Source organism: Cherax quadricarinatus, chromosome 39, assembly GCF_038502225.1.
Source record: "Cherax quadricarinatus isolate ZL_2023a chromosome 39, ASM3850222v1, whole genome shotgun sequence".
Lineage (NCBI taxonomy): Eukaryota > Metazoa > Arthropoda > Malacostraca > Decapoda > Parastacidae > Cherax > Cherax quadricarinatus.
In genome coordinates, this window is record NC_091330.1 from 21,048,797 (window position 1) to 21,071,858 (window position 23,062).

Here is a 23,062-nt window from a genome sequence, read left to right on the forward strand (position 1 = left end):
ATTTTGAATATTCTCTTTTAAACATATCCCTGAGGTATCCAGGTAATATCTGCTGTTTTTAACCCTAATACTGCACTCCAATACAGCTATTACCTCATATTAACTCTGCATCAACATTGGTTCAAAGACCTCAGCCATCCACCTTGGCTCAGTAGTGCCGCACCATCGCTCTCCATATAACCTTTTTAACTACATGTACATGTATTATATTTTAATTATGCACATCTCACTACATCCAACGACAATTGCATTATTTTTTACATTATAAGACTCAAGTCAATTTTTTGGCATTTTTGGTGGTTCCAGGAATGTAACCCTACTTTTACCTCATGTTCTTTAATTCATTAACATAATTTCTTTCATTTACACACTATTTTAAAAATGTAACAACTGTGTTAAACGAGTATCAACTGTATAAGACAGACAATAAAAAAAAGCTTTGAATCATGAACAGAAAACAGGGACCCAGTGTAAACACTAGATATATCTGGGTCAGATAATATCTGCTTAAGGCCTGTTAAACTGTCATCCATTTGACTATTTTAGGAACAATGAAATACTGTGTGTTACTAAGAGGATAGGCTGCTCTTCCTTGGATCTAATCTCCCTGCCTCCCTTCACCTAAATGACTAACATTACCTTCCAACTCTATCACTGGATTATGGCATATATTAACCCTTTCACTGTCAGTCCCATAACATTATGACTTTGAAACCAGTGTCGGTAACACTTCGCCAAAATTCTAGCTGTTTCCAATCTTGCAGGAGATAGCTGGTAGGCCTACATACGAGAGAATGGGTCTGAGTGGTCAGTGTGTGCAGTATAAAAAAAATCCTGCAGCATTAAGTGCATAATGAGAAACAAAACTGCGACTGTGTTTTTGGTTGCAGTGTATTTTCATATGGTATTTATGGTTGTATTCTTGGTTTCTTGGTCTCATTTGATAGACTAAAGATTTGATAGATTTGATAGACTAAAAGTAGCTTGAAATTGAACTCAAAGTAGAGGAAATGTTAAATTTTTGCCGAAGTTCAAGAGTAAAGAAATCACGTCATGCATCCAATACATGTCAAATGGCTAGTCTAATATGCACTTACGAATGCACTGACATTATTTATACAATTATTACCATTATGCATTAGTCTGAATATCAGTAAGTCTTCTATTTTTGGTGTGAATAAAAATTCAAAATGAAAAGCAAGCATAATATAAGAAGGGCCTGGAGACATGACTAATGAACAGAGAAAATATTATTTTAGTGCTAGAAAAGTTTGCACTGTTTATTCTGGACCCTATTTTGAAATTTATCTTCCTTGAATTTTGTATGAAATTGGCCAAATTATCAATTTCTAATCACTTTATTGGGTAGTTGAAACAGATAAATGGGTGTTTTTTTTGTACTCAATCGATAGAACAAAAGGAGTGCTAGCAAAATTGCTATGAAAATAGTCAAGTGGAACAATGGAATTGGCCCAAAATAGGGCTTTAAGTGAACAAAATTGCTAATGCATAAATATCGCCGAGACCGCTAACTTAGAGAGAGTGTAATTCCATTAGTTTTTCATCAAATTTCGTACTCTTGGTTTCATTACCACCAGGAAAAAATTATCATTTCATATGAAATTTTTTTTTTTGAAGATTCTTCGACACTGAGAGCAAGTTTGTGAGCAGGGATCTTGACAGTGAAAGGGTTAAACACATTTTGGTGTGTATCTGATATTTCAATAAAAAAAATGTTTTTAATTTAAAAAGTATACTGTACTGGATTTTTCCAATGAATGATCTCTGACTACCATGGAAGTCTATGAAAAAGTGTATCACTAACAGTAGTGTAATTTTATTTATCAATACTCTTTTCTGGAATACAATTGTATTGTTAAGAAGAGGATTACTGTGCAAGAAACCTTTGCCATATCTCAGATAATTTACTTCAAGATGTGTCTTTTGTACAAAGAACTTGTATTTCTGTCTGTTGCTGTTCCACTTGGATGCTTCTAGCTTCAACTTGAAAGGATTTTCTCTTCCCTTCTTCTTCTGTAGATTATAGTTAAAGGTGCCGCTATGAGCGCTCCACCACTCACTGCTACCTGAGGTACATCAGAGGTAAAAGTAAAGCAATTCTATACATACATACAATGAGCATCTCTTATTTTTAATAGCTAGTGCTTTGTTCATTTATGAGTACTGGATAAGTGTTTGTTATTAATTCTTGATGGATATTCTAGATATAAAACTGCCATCTTCAAGTGGCTCAGTAAAGAAATGTAGTTAACCAGTTAACTGTCCAAACACAGATCTACATTCTCTCGCCCAGTGCTCCGAATATTTTGAAAAAAAAAAAAAAAATTATAGAAAAAGATCACATTTTTCTACATGACAATGGATAAAAAAAAATTTAGGGTTAGTACTCACCAAGATATGAGCCTGTGAAGGTGGCCCTTGATGCTCATCTGACGACAACATGGAGTCCTGCCGCTTGCAGAAGTGTTGTCGATATACCGTTTTTTCTCGTTTTCATATCATTTTATATAATTTTTATGTTCTGATAATTACTATTTATAGTAGTTCTTGTGATTTGATAGCCAATCTTTGTTCTGACACTAATATTAGGTACTGAAATAGTACTCAAATTGTCACAAACACAGTGACAGGTGAACATTTTCACCTACCTTAGTCACATACTATTGTCTAGAAATATATACATAGTATTTACAGGTCCCAGCAATGTTTTGGATACAGGAGTATATAATAATAATAAGTCCCCTTGAAGCATCATTTAAGAGTGTGTCACTCGTCTTATCTTATCACTTCACTGCTGATAATAGTGACACTTGATGAGCGTGGTCTTATCTTATCACTCCACTAATGACAGTGGTGACATTTGATGAGACTTCCTTTATTTGTTTTCATTGTTTCACATAAACATGTCTGTCTGTCTAGCTTTCTGCCTATCTAGCTCTGTCCATCTGTCTTTCTAGCTTTCTGTCTGTGTGTTTCTGTCTGCTTGTCTCTCTTGTCTCAGAGAGTTGCTCATGAACCAACTGATATTACAAAAGATCACTATCCACAAGCACAGTACAGCAATTTGCATGGATTTTTTGGCTTATCCTAGGTAATTTAAACTATGTATAATTGTATTTACGTATGTGTTCCTGTTAGAGACAGACAGAGACAAAGAGATAGACAGAGATACAGAAAGACAGATGGCCTCCTGTTTGGCCAGGTGGCCACCCAGGCCAGCCAGCCACCAGCCAGCCAGCTGCTGGCCAGCCAAGAGGCCAGCCAGCCAGGTGGCCGGCCAGCCACCAGCTAGCCAGCTGACCAGCCAGCCTGCCGAAATTACAGTTCCAGAATTGTTTCTTCTTACTTAGGGCATAGGTTAAAGGACATTCTAGCAGGATGACACTTTCCTCTTGATAAGGGAGTGTTAAAACAACATGACATCAGATAATCCTTGGTGTTTGTCACATTGTTTGCTCTAACTGGCACTCAATTGAGCTGGTGCTCCCATAAGGTATTAAATAGTCCTAGATTTTTTTAACCCTTAACCCTTTCAGGGTTGGTGCCGTACTAGTATGGCTTGCACGCCAGGGTTGGTGCCGTACTAGTACACATAAATTCTAGCGCCTTGAAATCTAGCGCGAGAAAGCTGGTAGGCCTACACATGAAAGAATGGGTCTATGTGGTCAGTGTGCGCAGTATAAAAAAAATCCTGCAGCACACAGTGCATAATAAGAAAAAAAACTCCGACCGTGTTTTTGGTTTAAAATAGCAACTTTGCAGTGTATTTTTGTATGCTGTTTATGGGTGTATCCTAGTTTTCCTGGTCTCATTTTATAGAATGGAAGACATATTACAGAAATTAAGATGATTTTGATGGGTTTCACAATGAAAAGTACCTTGAAATTGAGCTCAAAGTAGCAGAAATGTTCAATTTTTGCCAAAGCTCAAAGGTAAACAAATCATGCCATACGTCCAATACACGTCAACTGGTGAGTCTAATATTCTTTCACAAGTGCACTGATATTATTTATACCATTTCTACACCATTTATACACTAATGCAGTAGTCTGCATAACTAAATCTTCTATTTTTTGCGAAAATAAAAATTCAAAGTGAAAAGCAAAAGAAATGTAACAGAGGCCTGGGGACATGACTAATGAACAGAGGAAATGTTATTTTAGTGCCAGGAATGTCTGTCTTGTTTATTCTGGACCCTATTTGGAAACTGGCATCTTTTGAAATTTGTGTGAAATTGGCAAAATTGCCAATTTCTGACCACTTTATTGGATAGTTGAAATTGGTAAATGGGTGTTTTTTTTGTACTCATTCAATAGAAAAAATGGAGTTCTAGAGAAATAAGTATGATTTTTGTCGAATGGTACATTGGAATTGGCCGAAAATAGGGCTCAAAGTAGGCAAAATCGCCAATGCATAAGTATCATCAAGACCACTAACTTTGCGAGAGCATAATTCTGTAAGTTTTCCATCAAATTTCATACTTTTAGTGTCATTATAATCAGGAAAAGATTCTCTATCATTTCATAAGAAAAAATAATTTTTTTTTTTTTTTTGAAAAATTTCTGACCCTGAGAACTAGTTTAGGAGAGGGTCTGCCAACCCTGAAAGGGTTAAACTGTCCAAATGTAGATCTATGTTCGCTCACGTAGCCCTCTGAATGTAGAGCTACATTTTTTACATGCTTTCAAATGGAGAAAATCAAGGTTGGAGTGCTACGCACGTAAACGTAGATCTACGTTTGGACAGTTTAAGGGTTAATAGTGCACACACCGAGAGTTAAGACCCATTCTATGCCGACCAGGCATGTTAGGCCAATCGTGCCAAATTTGGAGGCAGGGAAAATAAAACGTAGATCTACGTTTGGAGCACTAGCGGTAAGAACGTAGATCTATGTTTGGACAGTTAACGGGTTAAAACAGACTTACAGGCTGCTTCTCATCCCTTGAGCAATATAAACCTAAAAGAAAGTGTAATTAAAGGAATATGAATAAGGTCTAGAAATACTTAAATTTAAGAACCCATTACAATGAACTCAGTGGAAATATTCTTTTTCTTCTTTCAACAAACCGGCCTTATCTCACCAAAGTAGGGTGGCCCTAAAAGAAAAAAAAAGTATCTCTTTTTAACTTTAGTAGTGTATACAGGAGAAGGGGTTACTAGCCCCTTGCTCCCAGCATTTCAGTTGCCTCTTATGACATACATGACTTACGGAGGAAGAATTCTGTTCCACTTCCCCATGGAGATGGAAATATTTATATTAGTAAAGAAATAGGTCAAAACTCTAGTGGAACTACAGTAGTTAGATATATGCAATAGATTAACTAACTAAATACTGGAAGCATCTATGATACAACTTCACTGAAAAATTTAAAGTACAGGGAACCCCGAATGTCGGCTGTAATCCGTTCCAGAGGGTTGGCCTAAATCCAAAAAGGCCTAAATTCGAAGCAATATTTCCCATAAGAATTAATGTAAATACAATTAATCCGTTCCAAACACACAAAAATAATAATAATAAAAAGAAAATACATTTTGTAAAGTTTAACTATAGTTTTACATACACAAAACAATGACAATTACATATAAATGAATATTTAAACCATTATTACATACCTGTTTTGAAGACTCTTGTTGGCATATGCAAAACAGGGAGGAGAGGAGAGGGAGGAGGAGAGGTTATTGTTTAGAAGGGGGACTATTAAATCTGTCAAACCAGCCTCTGTTGGCCTTAAATTCACTAACATCAGCACTAGTTCCAGGCATTTTCACAAATGATTGTCTCTGAAAAACTATCTCCTGCTAACTGTTTTTCGCTGATCCACAACAACAACAACTTTTCCACATCTTCCACGCTATCCAGCGTGTCAGCGTGCCTCGTTGTGCTCCGGGTTTTCTCGTGTTTTCACGGTCGCTCTTATGTGCTAGAACTTTAATTTGTGCCATCAATCCTATATGATACATCCCTCTAGCGCCTGGAACCAATCTTGGGCGGAAAACATTATATACTGAGTCAAAAAAGGAGAATTAGTGTGCACTACCTAGCAGAGTTTACTGCCAGAGGGGAATCATAGGCCTGTGTTCTGTGTGCAAAATAATAATAATAGAACTTTTCTTTGTCAGAGGAAAGAAAGTCTCCCTGATAACATTGTGTATACATAATGTATAGTGTATACTACAGTGGCTCCCTAGTATATAGATGATAAAGGCTAAAGTGTCATTTGAAAACAGGTGAATTTGTAAATGAAGTGATAAGCCTATAGAGGCAGGTGCCAGAAGTCGCCAGAATCTTACCACAGTGGTCAGCTGTTTTAATAATCTTCCTGGCCTGCTAGTGTACTCGCATATAATCTAGTGATACCAGTGAATAGCAGAATACAGTGCTGTAGTAGCAACTAACCAGTATTATAATGGTACTTAGTGGAGTGGAGTGACTTTCATTAGTTTCTTTTTTCTTGAAATACCAGACGTATACTGTGAATTTCATATAACCTGTAGTTACCAGCGGTTGCAATATACACAACAAGAAGCAATTATTACTACAGAAAAAGCGTCCTTCCTACAAAATTTCCACCAGTCAACTATAGTGATAATATAGCATTTATTGTGGTGGAGACGAAAAAAAACTAGAAAAGCTAGATACAGCGACTGATAAACAAGGGTTGAGGCTCGACCGTTCGTCATTGTAGAAGCTGCCTGAAATCACTGGTTTCTTCAACATGCAAGTTATACTTTTGTATCAATCAAATCACATATTACTCAGGTAGATAATTTCCAGTAGATCCTTCATGTGTTAGCCCAAATCACCGACCAGTATGTTTTAAATAAGTGACCCACTGATCAGATCAGATCGACTGGTCCGAACCCTTGACTGGTCCGAACCCTTGACTGGTTTCAAATGGATTCGTTGGACAATAAAGCAGACTGTAAACGGATGGGGTTGTAGGCGCCCTTATCAAACACAAACAATAAATATAAACAAGGAACGTACACGGTAAGCTGTCCAATATACAAGTACAGTTAGAAATAGAAATACAAATAGCTAGAGCTTCATTTAAGGAGGTTATTAATAGAATATTCAAGAGGTTGCTAGTAGAATTACAGTAAATCAACCATTCAAATCATTATGAAGCTCTGTGTAGTCTGCGGTCAATCAAACAAACGGGCTTCCACATGGATAAATTGTCATTTTTGTGGAAATTGGTGTTGCGCCCCTTGTGCAGATATCCAAGAACTATCTACAAGCAGTATTAAAACAGGGAAGTGTTTTTGGGTATGCCCAAATGAGATAAATCTGTGGACTAAAATCACAAGGGTATTAAAAGAGGATAACATCAAAGCTGCTTTCATAGAAAACCTGGAAGCTTTCTACAACAGATGGGAACATAAAAAGTCTGGGCTGAATGGTACTGCCCTTGATACTGGCCATGTAGTCAGAAACTGTAAGGCTGGAGGTGATGTCCTGGTAGTCAGTAAATGTGGGGCTGATAGTGCTGTCCTTGGAGACAGTAATGGTGAAGCTGGAGGTGCTGTCCTGGGAGACAGTAATGGTGAAGCTGGAGGTGCTGTCCTGGGAGACAGTAATGGTGAAGCTGGAGATTTTGTCCAGGTAGTCGGGAATTATACGCAGGAAGGAATACATATAAATGACCTCATAGGGGACAGGAGCCGTAGTAGGGAAACAAGTGTAGTCAAAGATAAGATAAAACCAATATTGCAAATTAGAAATACCACAGGAAATAGCAAACAAGAGGACTCCACTAGCAATAGTGAGGATATATTACCAAAAACAACTGGTGGGAGCTCCATTGTTGGTGCCAGGGAGGATAGGAATAAGACAGGGAAACATGCACCAACAGGGAATACAGTCACAGAAACCCAAGGCAAACGGAAACCAAGCCTGTGCACATACTATGCACTTGGTATCTGCAGGCATGGGAAATCTGGAAAAACAGACGGGACGTGCAACTATGACTACCCTAGAAAATGCCATGCCCATATGACAACAGGAAAATGCAAACACCCTTCCTGTAAGCTTTTTCACCCTGAACTGTGTACCTCTTCAGTACAGGAAAGACTGTGCTATAACTTAAATTGCCAGGCACACCATCTAAAGGGGACAAAAAGATACAAAACATCCAGGCCATGGGAAAACCTGGGTAGCCACAGCCACTCAAGAGGGAGAGGTTTTTTAGTGCCAGGAAGGAAAAAAAAACTGGCAGGAAATGGAAGAAATCGTACACCAAATCCAGTCATTCCTGGAGTGGAACCACACTCGATGGCCTCCACTCCAAATCAACAGATACAGATACTAATGCCGGAAAAAAAATCCCCCCCCCAGTACCAACAATACCACCAGTCCGATGACATTCTTCTTTGCAAATATACAGGGTCTAAAGCCAGCAACAAACAACAAAATACCTTTCATCCGTGGACTGCTTGCAGAGGCAAAGGCAATGTTCACGGCTTTCATTGAGACCCACATAAAGGATCACTTGGACAACGAAATATGGATCCCAGGTTACAACCTATACAAATGTGACAGAGTGAACAGGCAAAAGGGGGGGGGTTAGCCTGTACATTGCAGAGTCACTTGTTTGCACAGAACTGCTTAATGCCTCAAATGATGTAGTGGAAATTTTAGCAGTAAAGGTCGAGAACTAAAACCTAGTCATTGTGGTAGTCTACAAGCCTCCGGATGCAACATCCCAGCAATTCCAGGAACAGCTGTTAAAAATTGACCACTGTCTGGAAAATCTTCCAGCTCCTGCACCCAACATCTTGCTCCTGGGGGATTTCAACTTAAGGCACCTAAAATGGAGGAATATAGCAAATAATACTGTTGCAGTAATAACACCAGGAGGCAGCTCTGATGAAAACTCACACTCACACGAGCTTTTAAATCTCTGCACAAAATTCAATTTAAACCAGCAAATAATAGAGCCTACTAGACTGGAGAATACACTAGACCTCATCTTCACTAACAATGATGATCTGATAAGAAATGTCACCATATCAAAAACAATATACTCAGATCACAACATAATTGAGGTTCAGACATGTATGTGTGGAGCCCCAGACCGACATAATGAGACTAGTCACGAGGGAGCATTCACCAAATTCAACTTCAATAACAAAAACATAAAGTGGGACCAAGTAAACCAAGTCCTAACCGATATAAGCTGGGAAGATATACTAAGCAACACAGACCCCAACTTATGCCTAGAACAGATTAACTTGGTGGCACTCGATGTATGCACAAGGCTTATTCCTCTAAGAAAAAGGAGGAGTAGATGTAAAATAGAAAGAGACAGGCGCTCCCTTTACAGGCGACGGAAAAGAATAACAGAGCGGCTAAAAGAGGTCAATATATCTGAAATGCGTAGGGAGACACTGGTCAGAGAAATAGCAAGCATCGAACTTAAGCTAAAGGAATCTTATAGGAGTCAGGAATTGCGGGAAGAACTAAAAGCCATAAATGAAATCGAAAGAAACCCAAAGTATTTCTTCTCCTATGCCAAATCAAAGTCGAGAACAACGTCCAGTATTGGGCCCCTACTTAAACAAGATGGGTCCTACACAGATGACAGCAAGGAAATGAGTGAGCTACTCAAGTCCCAATATGACTCAGTTTTTAGCAAGCCACTAACCAGACTGAGAGTCGAAGATCAAAATGTATTTTTTATGAGAAAGCCACAAAATTTGATTAACACAAGCCTATCCGATGTTATCCTGACGCCAAATGACTTCGAACAGGCGATAAATGACATGCCCATGCACTCTGCCCCAGGGCCAGACTCATGGAACTCCGTGTTCATCAAGAACTGCAAGAAGCCCCTATCATGAGCCTTTTCCATCCTATGGAGAGGGAGCATGGACACGGGGGTCGTCCCACAGTTACTAAAAACAACAGACATAGCCCCACTCCACAAAGGGGGCAGTAAAGCAACAGCAAAGAACTACAGACCAATAGCACTAACATCCCATATCATAAAAATCTTTGAAAGGGTCCTAAGAAGCAAGATCACCACCCATCTAGAAACCCATCAATTACACAACCCAGGGCAACATGGGTTTAGAACAGGTCGCTCCTGTCTGTCTCAATTATTAGATCACTATGACAAGGTCCTAAATGCACTAGCAGACAAAAAGAATGCAGATGTAATATATACAGACTTTGCAAAAGTCTTCGACAAGTGTGACCATGGTGTAATAGCGCACAAAATGCGTGCTAAAGGAATAACAGGAAAAGTCGGTCGATGGATCTATAATTTCCTCACTACCAGAACACAGAGAGTAATCGTCAACAGAGTAAAGTCCGAGGCAGCTACGGTGAAAAGCTCTGTTCCACAAGGCACAGTACTCGCTCCCATCTTGTTCCTCATCCTCATATCCGACATAGACAAGGATGTCAGCCACAGCACAGTGTCTTCCTTTGCAGATGACACCCGAATCTGCATGACAGTGTCTTCCATTGCAGACACTGCAAGGCTCCAGGCGGACATCAACCAAATCTTTCAGTGGGCTGCAGAAAACAATATGTAGTTCAACGATGAGAAATTTCAATTACTCAGATATGGTAAACACGAGGAAATTAAATCTTCATCAGAGTACAAAACAAATTCTGGCCACAAAATAGAGCGAAACACCAACGTCAAAGACCTGGGAGTGATCATGTCGGAGGATCTCACCTTCAAGGACCATAACATTGTATCAATCGCATCTGCTAGAAAAATGACAGGATGGATAATGAGAACCTTCAAAACTAGGGAGGCCAAGCCCATGATGACACTCTTCAGGTCACTTGTTCTATCTAGGCTGGAATATTGCTGCACACTAACAGCACCTTTCAAGGCAGGTGAAATTGCTGACCTAGAAAATGTACAGAGAACCTTCATGGCGCACATAACGGAGATAAAACACCTCAATTACTGGGAGCTCTTGAGATTCCTAAACCTATATTCCCTGGAACGCAGGCAGGAGAGATACATGATTATATACACCTGGAAAATCCTAGAGGGACTAGTACCGAACTTGCACACGAAAATCACTCACTACGAAAGCAAAAGACTTGGCAGACGATGCAACATCCCCCCAATGAAAAGCAGGGGTGTCACTAGCACGTTAAGAGACCATACAATAAGTGTCAGGGGCCCGAGACTGTTCAACTGCCTCCCAGCATACATAAGGGGGATTACCAACAGACCCCTGGCAGTCTTCAAGCTGGCACTGGACAAGCACCTAAAGTCGGTTCCTGACCAGCCGGGCTGTGGCTCGTACGTTGGTTTGCGTGCAGCCAGCAGCAACAGCCTGGTTGATCAGGCTCTGATCCACCAGGAGGCCTGGTCACAGACTGGGCCGCGGGGGTGTTGACCCCCGGAACTCTCTCCAGGTAAACTCCAGGTAAACCCCTTTTGCCACATCAGCTTCCTTGATTTGTTTTTTCTTTGCCAGGACAGAAGTGATTGTTGATTTGTTTTTGCCACACATCCTGGCAAGCTGGAGCACACGCACACCACTCTCGTATTTTTCTAAAATTTCTTTTTTCAAATCTATCATGTTTCTCACTTTCTCTGGTGGCCTGGTGGTTAACGCTCTCGCTTCACACGGTGAGGGCCTGGGTTCGATTCCCAGCCAGAGTAGAAACATTGGACGTGTTTCTTTCCACCTGTTGTCTATGTTCCCCATCAGTAAAATGGGTAACTGGGTGTTAGTCGACTGGTGTGGGTCGCATCCTGGGACACTGACCTAAGGAGGCCTGGTCACAGACCGGGCCGCGGGGGCGTTGACCCCCGGAACTCTCTCCAGATAAACTCCAGATAAGGCTGGCAATCTGAACTTTCTTTGGGCCCATGGTGGCCTATTTCAGTCGCACTTAATAAACCAGCACAAAAACCAATGCATTTTAAGGAAATGTTTGGATGAATGTGTGGAGTATATGCTCGCTCACCAAGACACACAGGGAGACTGACTCGCCTACCCGGGGTGTCCTGGGGGGAAGCGAGCTGATGCGTCTAATACGGCCGATTTGTGAGGCATCAGCTGAAACACAGAGCAAAATTTTGGCCCAAAGACTGGCCTAAATTCAATTTGGCCGATACCCACAGCGGCCGATATTCGGGGTTCCACTGTATAGGTTGGGTAAATGCATGAGCGGGTATGGTTAGATATAAATAAAAACTGCACTGCACACATGAAGGATACCTGAGGGATGTTTCTGGATGTAAATGGCTCCACAGTCCAGTCTCAGACCAGGCCTCCTGGAGGATCAAGACCTTATCAACCGGGCTGTTACTGCTGGCTGCACATAGTCTAACACAAGCCACTGCCTGGCAGATCAGGGACTGGTTTGAGGAATTTGTTCAGTTCCCTCTTGAAAACAACCTGAGGTTCATTGGTAATTCCTCACATGCATGGAAGGAGGGCACTGAGGAGTCAGGGATCTCTGATACTCACTGAGTTCTCTCTTAGTGTACTAGTCGCTCCTGCTTTTTTAATGGAGGTATGTTGCACTGTTTGCCAAGTCTCTTGTCACAAAGAGTAATTTTAGTGTTCATGTTAGGGGGTTAAGGACCAGTCCCTCCAGGATTTTCTAGATGCAAATTGCAGTGGTACCTTGACTTATGAGTTTAATTCATTCCGTGACTGAGCTCATAACTCAATCTGCTTGAATATCAAATCAATTTTCTTCATTGAAACTAATTGAAATGTCATTAATTCGTTCCAACCCCCAAGAAACCACCCCAGGGGCAGGAGAAAATACTTCAATATAATGCTAATATCAACTCTAGGTAGTAGGTTGGTAGACAGCAACCACCCAGGGAAGTACTACCGTCCTGCCTGATGACTGTGAAACAGAAACCTGTAACTGTTTTGCATGATGGTAGGATTGCTGGTTTCTTTTTCTGTCTCATAAACACGCTAGATAACAGGGATATCTTGCTACTCCTACTTACACTTTGGTCACACTTCACAGACACGCACATGCATATATATATACATACATCTAGGTTTTTCTCCTTTTTCTAAATAGCTCTTGTTCTTCTTTATTTCTTCTATTGTCCACGGGGAAGTGGAAAAGAATCTTTCCTCCGTAAGCCATGCGTGTCGTATGAGGCGACTAAAATGCCGGGAGCAATGGGCTAGTAACCCCTTCTCCTGTAGACATTTACTAAAAAAGAGAAGAAGAAAAACTTTATAAAACTGGGATGCTTAAATGTGCGTGGATGTAGTGCGGATGACAAGAAACAGATGATTGCTGATGTTATGAATGAAAAGAAGTTGGATGTCCTGGCCCTAAGCGAAACAAAGCTGAAGGGGGTAGGGGAGTTTCGGTGGGGGGAAATAAATGGGATTAAATCTGGAGTATCTGAGAGAGTTAGAGCAAAGGAAGGGGTAGCAGTAATGTTGAATGATCAGTTATGGAAGGAGAAAAGAGAATATGAATGTGTAAATTCAAGAATTATGTGGATTAAAGTAAAGGTTGGATGCGAGAAGTGGGTCATAATAAGCGTGTATGCACCTGGAGAAGAGAGGAATGCAGAGGAGAGAGAGAGAGATTTTGGGAGATGTTAAGTGAATGTATAGGAGCCTTTGAACCAAGTGAGAGAGTAATTGTGGTAGGGGATCTGAATGCTAAAGTAGGAGAAACTTTTAGAGAGGGTGTGGTAGGTAAGTTTGGGGTGCCAGGTGTAAATGATAATGGGAGCCCTTTGATTGAACTTTGTATAGAAAGGGGTTTAGTTATAGGTAACACATATTTTAAGAAAAAGAGGATAAATAAGTATACAAGATATGATGTAGGGCGAAATGACAGTAGTTTGTTGGATTATGTATTGGTAGATAAAAGACTGTTGAGTAGACTTCAGGATGTACATGTTTATAGAGGGGCCACAGATATATCAGATCACTTTCTAGTTGTAGCTACACTGAGAGTAAAAGGTAGATGGGATACAAGGAGAATAGAAGCATCAGGGAAGAGAGAGGTGAAGGTTTATAAAGTAAAAGAGGAGGCAGTTAGGGTAAGATATAAACAGCTATTGGAGGATAGATGGGCTAATGAGAGCATAGGCAATGGGGTCGAAGAGGTATGGGGTAGGTTTAAAAATGTAGTGTTAGAGTGTTCAGCAGAAGTTTGTGGTTACAGGAAAGTGGGTGCGGGAGGGAAGAGGAGCGATTGGTGGAATGATGATGTGAAGAGAGTAGTAAGGGAGAAAAAGTTAGCATATGAGAAGTTTTTACAAAGTAGAAGTGATGCAAGGAGGGAAGAGTATATGGAGAAAAAGAGAGAGGTTAAGAGAGTGGTGAAGCAATGTAAAAAGAGAGCAAATGAGAGAGTGGGTGAGATGTTATCAACAAATTTTGTTGAAAATAAGAAAAAGTTTTGGAGTGAGATTAACAAGTTAAGAAAGCCTAGAGAACAAATGGATTTGTCAGTTAAAAATAGGAGAGGAGAGTTATTAAATGGAGAGTTAGAGGTATTGGGAAGATGGAGGGAATATTTTGAGGGATTGTTAAATGTTGATGAAGATAGGGAAGCTGTGATTTCATGTATAGGGCAAGGAGGAACAACATCTTGTAGGAGTGAGGAAGAGCCAGTTGTGAGTGTGGGGGAAGTTCGTGAGGCAGTAGGTAAAATGAAAGGGGGTAAGGCAGCCGGGATTGATGGGATAAAGATAGAAATGTTAAAAGCAGGTGGGGATATAGTTTTGGAGTGGTTGGTGCAATTATTTAATAAATGTATAGAAGAGGGTAAGGTACCTAGGGATTGGCAGAGAGCATGCATAGCTCCTTTGTATAAAGGCAAAGGGGATAAAAGAGAGTGCAAAAATTATAGGGGGATAAGTCTGTTGAGTATACCTGGCAAAGTGTATGGTAGAGTTATTATTGAAAGAATTAAGAGTAAGACGGAGAATAGGATAGCAGATGAACAAGGAGGCTTTAGGAAAGGTAGGGGGTGTGTGGACCAGGTGTTTACAGTGAAACATATAAGTGAACAGTATATAGATAAGGCTAAAGAGATCTTTGTGGCATTTATGGATTTGGAAAAGGCGTATAACAGGGTGGATAGGGGGGCAATGTGGCAGATGTTGCAGGTGTATGGTGTAGGAGGTAGGTTACTGAAAGCAGTGAAGAGTTTTTATGAGGATAGTGAGGCTCAAGTTAGAGTATGTAGGAAAGAGGGAAATTATTTCCCAGTAAAAGTAGGCCTTAGACAAGGATGTGTGATGTCACCGTGGTTGTTTAATATATTTATAGATGGGGTTGTAAGAGAAGTAAATGCGAGGGTCTTGGCAAGAGGCATGGAGTTAAAAGATAAAGAATCACACATAAAGTGGGAGTTGTCACAGTTGCTCTTTGCTGATGACACTGTGCTCTTGGGAGATTCTGAAGAGAAGTTGCAGAGATTGGTGGATGAATTTGGTAGGGTGTGCAAAAGAAGAAAATTGAAAGTGAATACAGGAAAGAGTAAGGTTATGAGGATAACAAAAAGATTAGGTGATGAAAGATTGGATATCAGATTGGAGGGAGAGAGTATGGAGGAGGTGAATGTATTCAGATATTTGGGAGTGGACGTGTCAGCGGATGGGTCTATGAAAGATGAGGTGAATCATAGAATTGATGAGGGGAAAAGGGTGAGTGGTGCACTTAGGAGTCTGTGGAGACAAAGAACTTTGTCCTTGGAGGCAAAGAGGGGAATGTATGAGAGTATAGTTTTACCAACGCTCTTATATGGGTGTGAAGCATGGGTGATGAATGTTGCAGCGAGGAGAAGGCTGGAGGCAGTGGAGATGTCATGTCTGAGAGCAATGTGTGGTGTGAATATAATGCAGAGAATTCGTAGTTTGGAAGTTAGGAGGAGGTGCGGGATTACCAAAACTGTTGTCCAGAGGGCTGAGGAAGGGTTGTTGAGGTGGTTCGGACATGTGGAGAGAATGGAGAGAAATAGAATAACTTCAAGAGTGTATCAGTCTGTAGTGGAAGGAAGGTGGGGTAGGGGTCGGCCTAGAAAAGGTTGGAGGGAGGGGGTAAAGGAGGTTTTGTGTGCGAGGGGCTTGGACTTCCAGCAGGCATGCGTGAGCGTGTTTGATAGGAGTGAATGGAGACAAATGGTTTTTAATACTTGACGTGCTGTTGGAGTGTGAGCAAAGTAACATTCATGAAGGGGGTTCAGGGAAACCGGCAGGCCGGACTTGAGTCCTGGAGATGGGAAGTACAGTGCCTGCACTCTGAAGGAGGGGTGTCAATGTTGCAGTTTAAAAACTTTAGTGTAAAGCACCCTTCTGGCAAGACAGTGATGGAGTGAATGATGGTGAAAGTTTTTCTTTTTCGGGCCACCCTGCCTTGGTGGGAATCGGCCAGTGTGATAATAAAATAATATAAATCAACTCTACGGCTTATTCATCTATCAGAATTTATCTATACATGTACATAATAAACACTAAGTAACACAGAAACATGATAAATACTCTAGAATGAATAAAATAGGCCATAATATGTAGTGTCCAGGACTAGTCCGAGCATACAAAATCCTTACTGCTCCTACCTATAATGTGTTCTTTGGTCCTGAGTAAGAGAAAATGGAGTTTTTGAGAGGCTAACTGCACTAGATCACTAGTGCAGTGATATATGAATATCTCTGAAGTAAGGTATTGACTTATTTCATGAAGCCCACCATTTATTATTGAAGTAAATGCAATAATATTGACAGAAATCATAAAAAATGAATGTTTTACAGTTGGCTTGTGGAATATGGAAAATATTACAAATGTTTTGTGATTTGTGTGGGAGTAAAGGGCAAGATATTTTGCAAATGTCAAAAACTTAGCAACTTTATTTTTTTGTACAATAACTAAAGATACTGTAATTACACGATTACAGTGGACCCTTGGTTTTTGTGAGTCTCAGCTTTTATGAATTTTGGTTATCAGCAACTTTTTTCGTCAAAATATAGCCTTGGTTTTCGTGATTTCCCTTGGATTTCGGCAGTTGTATGGTATGTGTCCCAGTGGCCCCGCACACACAAAGCCTCACACAGATGCAATCAAGAGTCAGTCTGGCACTGTTTCTTGGCGAGGGACCATCACCCCCCTCACGTTCATACTAAACATTTCGTAATAATCCAATTTTTGGGGGGCTCACAACTGTTGAATAAGCCACCATGGGCCCAAAGAAAGCTTCTATTGCCAGCCCTTTGGTAAAGGTGAGAAACACGATAGAATTAAAGAAATCATAGAAAAACATGAAAGTGGAGTATGTGTGGCTGAGCTTGCCAGGATGTACGGGAAGCCCCATTCAATGATCACTTCCATCATGGGGAAGAAAAATTAAATCAAGGAAGCTGATGTTGCAAAAGGGGTAAATGTGCTAATGAAACAGAGATCACAGGCAATCAAAGATGTGGAGAAATTGTTATTGGTGTGGCTCAACCAAAAAGTTAGCAGGAGATAGTGTTGGGAAGTCAATAATTTGTGAAAAGGCATGGGAGTTGCATGCCAATCTCGTAAAGAAAATGCCTGGAATGAGTGCTGATGCTTGTGAATTTAAGGCCAGCAAAGGCTGGTTCAAAAATTTCAAGAAGCGAAGTGGCATACACAGTGTTGTAAGGCATGGTGAGGCTACAAGTTCAGACAAACATGCATTTGAAAAATCTGTGCATGAATTCAAGGGGTACGTAGAGGCTGAAGGATTCCTCCCCCAACAAGTCTTCAATTGTGATAAAACAGGCCTCTTTTGGAATAAAATGCCAAAGGGGACCTACATCATGCAGAAGAAGGCACTGCCAGGACACAAGCCTATGAAAGACAGGCTAACTCTCTTGTTCTGTGGTAATGCAAGTAGGGACTCCAAAGTGAAGTCTTTACTGGTGTATCACTCTTAAAATCCTAGAGGGTTCAAGAAAAACAGTGTCGTCAATAGTAAATTGTGTGTGATTTGGAAGGCTAACAATAAGGCATGGGTCATAAGGGAAATTTTCTTTGATTGGTTCAATGAAGTGTTTGGCCAGTGTGTGAAGAAATACCTCCTAGATAATAAATTGCCACTCAAGTGCCTTCTGGTAATGGACAATACTCTTGCTCATCCTCCAAACTTGGATGACCAATTGTTGGAGGAGTTTCATTTCATCACAGTGAAGTTCTTGCCCCCTAATACCACTCCTCTCATCCAACCCATGAACCAGCATATCATTTCAAACTTCAAAGAACTCTGCACCAAAGCAATGTTTCAAAGGTGCTTTGACATGACCTCAGACACTGAATTGATCCTAAGAGAGTTCTGGAAGGATCACTTCAACATCCTCAATTGCATAACCCTTATAGATAAGGCATGGCAGGGAGTGACTTCCAGGATGATGAACTCTGCTTGGAAAAAACTGGCCAGAATGTATCAAAGAGAAGGATTTTGAAGGGTTCGGGGCTGACCCTGTCGACCCTACACCTGTTGTGGAATGTACTGTGGTATTGGGAAATTCCATGGGATTGGATGTGAGTGGCCAGAATGTGGAAGTGTTGGTGGAGGACCACAGTGAAGAGCTAACCACTGAAGAGCTGCAAGAGCTTCATCTGCAACAGCAACAGGCCACAGCTGAGGAAATTGCTTCATAGGAGGAGGAAGAGAGGGGGAAGGTTTTTTCTTCAAAGATTAAGGACATTTGTGCAAAGTAGAGTGAGGTGCAACGTTTGTGGAGGAACACAACCCTAACAAAGCTGTTGTAGGCCGCGTCTGCGACATGTTCAATGACAATGCCTTGTCCCATTTTTGAAAATCTTAAAGAGACAATTTTTGCGTGACAGGAGTCCAGTGACTCTCAAGCCATTAAAAAACAAAGAAGGGAAGTAACCCTGGATAAGGACCCAGTACCTAAAGTCTTTATTGAAGGAGAATCCCTTTCCAAACAATAGTAACTTCTCCCTCTCCCCTCCTCCTGTCTTCCTTACACCAACAAGAGTCTTCAATAAAGGTAAGTGTGATGTTACTATTGCTTTATATTCATTTGTCATTCTTTTCTGTATGTAAATCTATATTTAATCTCTAAATTTTTTTTTTTTTTTAACAAATCAGCCGTCTCCCACCGAGGCAGGGTGACCCAAAGAGAAAGAAAATCCCCAAAAAGAAAATACTTTCATCATCATTCAACACTTTCACCTCACTCATACATAATCACTGTTTTTGTAGAAGTGCCCAGAATACAACAGTTTAGAAGTATATATGTATAAAAATACACAATATATCTCTCCAAACTGCCAATATCCCAAACCTCTCCTTTAGAGTGCAGGCATTGTACTTCCCATTTCCAGGACTCAAGTCCGGTTATATAAAATAACCGGTTTCCCTGAATCCCTTCACTAAATATTACCCTGCTCACACTCCAACAGATTGTCAGGTCCCAAATACCATTTGTCTCCATTCACTCCTATCTAACACGCTCACGCACGTTTGCTGGAAGTTCAAACCCCTTGCCCACAACACCTCCTTTACCCCCTTCCTCCAACCTTTTTGAGGATGACCCCTACCCCGCCTTCTTTCCCCTACAGATTTATACGCTCTCCATGTCCTTCTACTTTGATCCATTCTCTCTAAATGACCAAACCACCTCAACAAACCCTCTTCAGCCCTCTAATACTTTTATTAACTCCGCACCTTCTCCTAATTTCCACACTCCGAATTTTCTGCATAATATTTACCCCACACATTGCTCTTAGACAGTACATCTCCGCTGCCTCCAACCGCCTCCTTGCTGCAGCATTCACAACCCAAGCTTCACACCCATATAAGAGTGTTGGTACTACTATACTTTCATACATTCCCTTCTTTGCCTCCATAGATAACATTTTTTGCCTCCACATATACAGTAGGGCCCCGCTTTATGGCGTTTCACTTTATGGCATTCCGCTAATACGGTCATTTCAAATTATGACCAAAACTCGCTATACGGCTCCCCCCACCTGACTTTCTAATACGATCACTGCGCCCCACCCAGTTTGTTTACATTCTCTGTGAGATTCGTAAGCACCAAGTCTCTCCATTTTGTCTGGAAACTCCAAACCTTCAAGTGTTTTTAAAAGTTATTTCATATTTTATATATACTTTGATAATTATACTTATGTTTACCTGTACCTAAATAAACTTACATACTGTACTAGCATGCAGGTACATATTAAAATCAGTTAGTCTCTTATATCTCGAGACGTCATATTAGTAATGATAATAATAATCACCGAGTCTCATTAAATGTCGTATATTACGTTAATACACACATTTTCATTAATCCATCTATGATATTTTTTCAAAATTATATAATAAACATGATGCATAACATATAAAGATGATAAATACATCCCACAATAGAATAAATAAACATAAATATGAGATGTGGTAGCAGACGACTTGCACAAGTGACGCCATATTAGAAATAATAATATTAATAATAATCATCGAGTCTCATTAAATGTCGTATATTACGTTAATATACACATTTTCATTAATCCATCCATGATATTTTTTTCAAAATTATATAATAAACATGATACATAACATATAAAGATGATAAATACACCCCACAATAGAATAAATAAACACAAATATGAGATGTGGTAGCCAGATAACTTGTACAAGTGACGGCAAGAATAACATTTTCTCTAATCTAACATAAAGAGAAAATGTGTTACTGGGGGTAACTGTAGAAAATTATTCCTTTCGTATGTATGGAAGTAAGTTTATTCAGGTATACACAAATACAGTTACATAGATTATCATACATAACAGTACAGTGGACCCCCGCATAACGATCAGCTCCCAACTCGACCAATTATGTAAGTGTATTTTTGTAAGTGTTTTTGTAGGTGTATTTTTGGGGGTCTGAAAAGGACTAATCTAATTCACAATATCTCTTATGGGAACAAATTCGGTCTATAACAGCACCCAAACAGACTTCTGGATTGAAATAATATCGTTATCCGGGGGTCCACTGTATATGTGTAGAGAACCTAGGATAACCCAAAAAAGTCAGACAGAGTGACTTATTTCCATTGCCTTCACTCAGAGCGTCATTTCTTCTCAAAATGATGTTACATGAGAATGGGAGTGTTCTTCTTTATTTATTCTACCGTATCAATGTAGAGACCACTTGTATACAATGTAACTTGTACACAAACCAGACGTGTACACTTTGTTGCTTACAAAACTTACCTTCACCTGGTTTGTTTACATAACTCTGCGCCTGTTCTCCCTCATGCACTCATTCTTTCTCTCTCTCATTTATTCATTTTATCTCATTTACTTACTCCTGATCCTACATTAAGACTACAAATATTTTAAGGTAAATAATGAGTGAACTGTATATACATTTTCTTGCTCTGGGATGCTTAAATATCACAGAATAGTATGTGTGGGTGGGTTGGCCTGGTATGGTAGCCCGGCTGACTACCATACATACAACACTTGATTTTTTACAATAAATACTACTCATCTCACCCTAGATTAAGACTACAAATATTTTAAGGTAAGTAATGAGTAAACCGTATATGCATTTTATCGCTCTGGGATGCTTAAATGTAACAGAATATTATGTGGCCTGGTACGGTAGCCCGGCTGACTACCATACATACCACACTTGATTTCTTACAATAAAAACTACTCATCTCACCCTAGATTAAGACTATAAATATTTTAAGGTAAGTAATGAGTGCACTATGTGTGTATTGTACTTTTTTATTGTTTTTTGATGCTTAGTTCTATTGATAACTTAATATATGTTAGTGTAAACTTGTTATCTAGTATTTGTATGCATTTATAAGTGAAAAAAAAGAGTGTTCCACTTCACGGCGATTTCTGCTTTACGGCGGTGGACTGGAACCTAACCTGCCATATAAGTGGGGCCCTACTGTACCTCGATGCACCACTCACCTTTTTTCCTTCATCAATTCTATGATTAACCTCATCCTTCATAAATCCATCTGCTGACACGTCAACTCCCAAATATCTGAAAACATTCACTTCTTCCTTACTCCTCCTCCCCAATTTGATATCCAATTTTTCTTTATCTAAATCATTTGATACTCTCATCACCTTACTCTTTTCTATGTTCACTTTCAACTTTCTACCTTTACACACATTCCCAAATTCGTCCACTAACCTTTGCAATTTCTAAAAAATTATTTTTTGGTAATATTTTTGGGTATCTGGAATGGATTAACTGAATTTACATTATTTCTTATGGGGAAAATGGTTTTGGTTTTTGTGAATTTTGGTTTTCAGCAGACTCTCTGGAACAGATTAATCACGAAAACCAAGGGTCCACTGTACCTCCAGTGAGAACATTGCACTAGCATTGTTTTATAAGTACCAAGTCCCAAAGCCACCTTTAGTTGTGCCATTTAGGCAGTGGCTCTTGCCAAATGTCATTTTCAGTAAATACAGTGGACCCCCACCTTACGAGCGCATTGCATTACGTTAAATCCGGCATACGAAGCATTTGAACGCAAAAATTTTGTCTCGCCTCATGATAAAAAACTCGCCTTACATGATTTGTCCGGGACGCATCCCACGTGAGGCCTCAGCGCCAGTGTTTACAAGCCAGCCAGTGCGGTCGCATCTACGCATACATTCTGTACATTTCACATTATCCCAGTGTTTTCAGTGCTTGTAACTGCAAAATAAGTCACCATGGACCCCAAGAAAGCTTCTAGTGCCATCCCTGTGGTAAAAAGGGCGAGAATTAGTATGGAATTGAAAAAAAGAGATTAAGGAAATCTGTGCAAAGTGGGTTGAACTGCAAACCTTTACGAATGAAAATCACCCTGACACAGCTACTGCAAGCCGTGTTGGCAACCTGTATGATGACAATGTTACAGCCCATTTTAGGAAAGTCTTAAAGGAACGGGATATACAGAGCTCTATGGACAGATTTGTTGTGCGACAGAGGTCCAGTGACTCTCAAGCTTGTCCTAGTGGCATTAAAAGAAGAAGGGAAGTAACCCCAGAAAAGGACTTGCTACCTTAAGTCCTAATGGAAGGGGATTCCCCTTCTAAACAATAACTTCCA

The 23,062-nt window shown here is 40.1% G+C and overlaps 1 protein-coding gene across 5 annotated transcripts in view; it reads right to left on the reverse strand.

The window, feature by feature from the left end:
- The window catches only part of LOC128696388 (uncharacterized), an 853,106-nt gene that overhangs the window by 350,588 nt on the left and 479,456 nt on the right, over nucleotides 1–23,062 (reverse strand). For all 5 annotated transcript variants that reach the window (XR_011392932.1, XR_011392933.1, XM_070092516.1 and 2 more), the window contains one exon: nucleotides 1,930–2,087. Coding sequence is in view for 3 of the 5 variants with exons in the window: in XM_070092516.1 (XP_069948617.1) it covers nucleotides 1,930–2,087 (158 nt within the window). In the remaining 2 variants the exon portion in view is untranslated. The remainder of the gene's footprint in view (nucleotides 1–1,929; nucleotides 2,088–23,062) is intronic.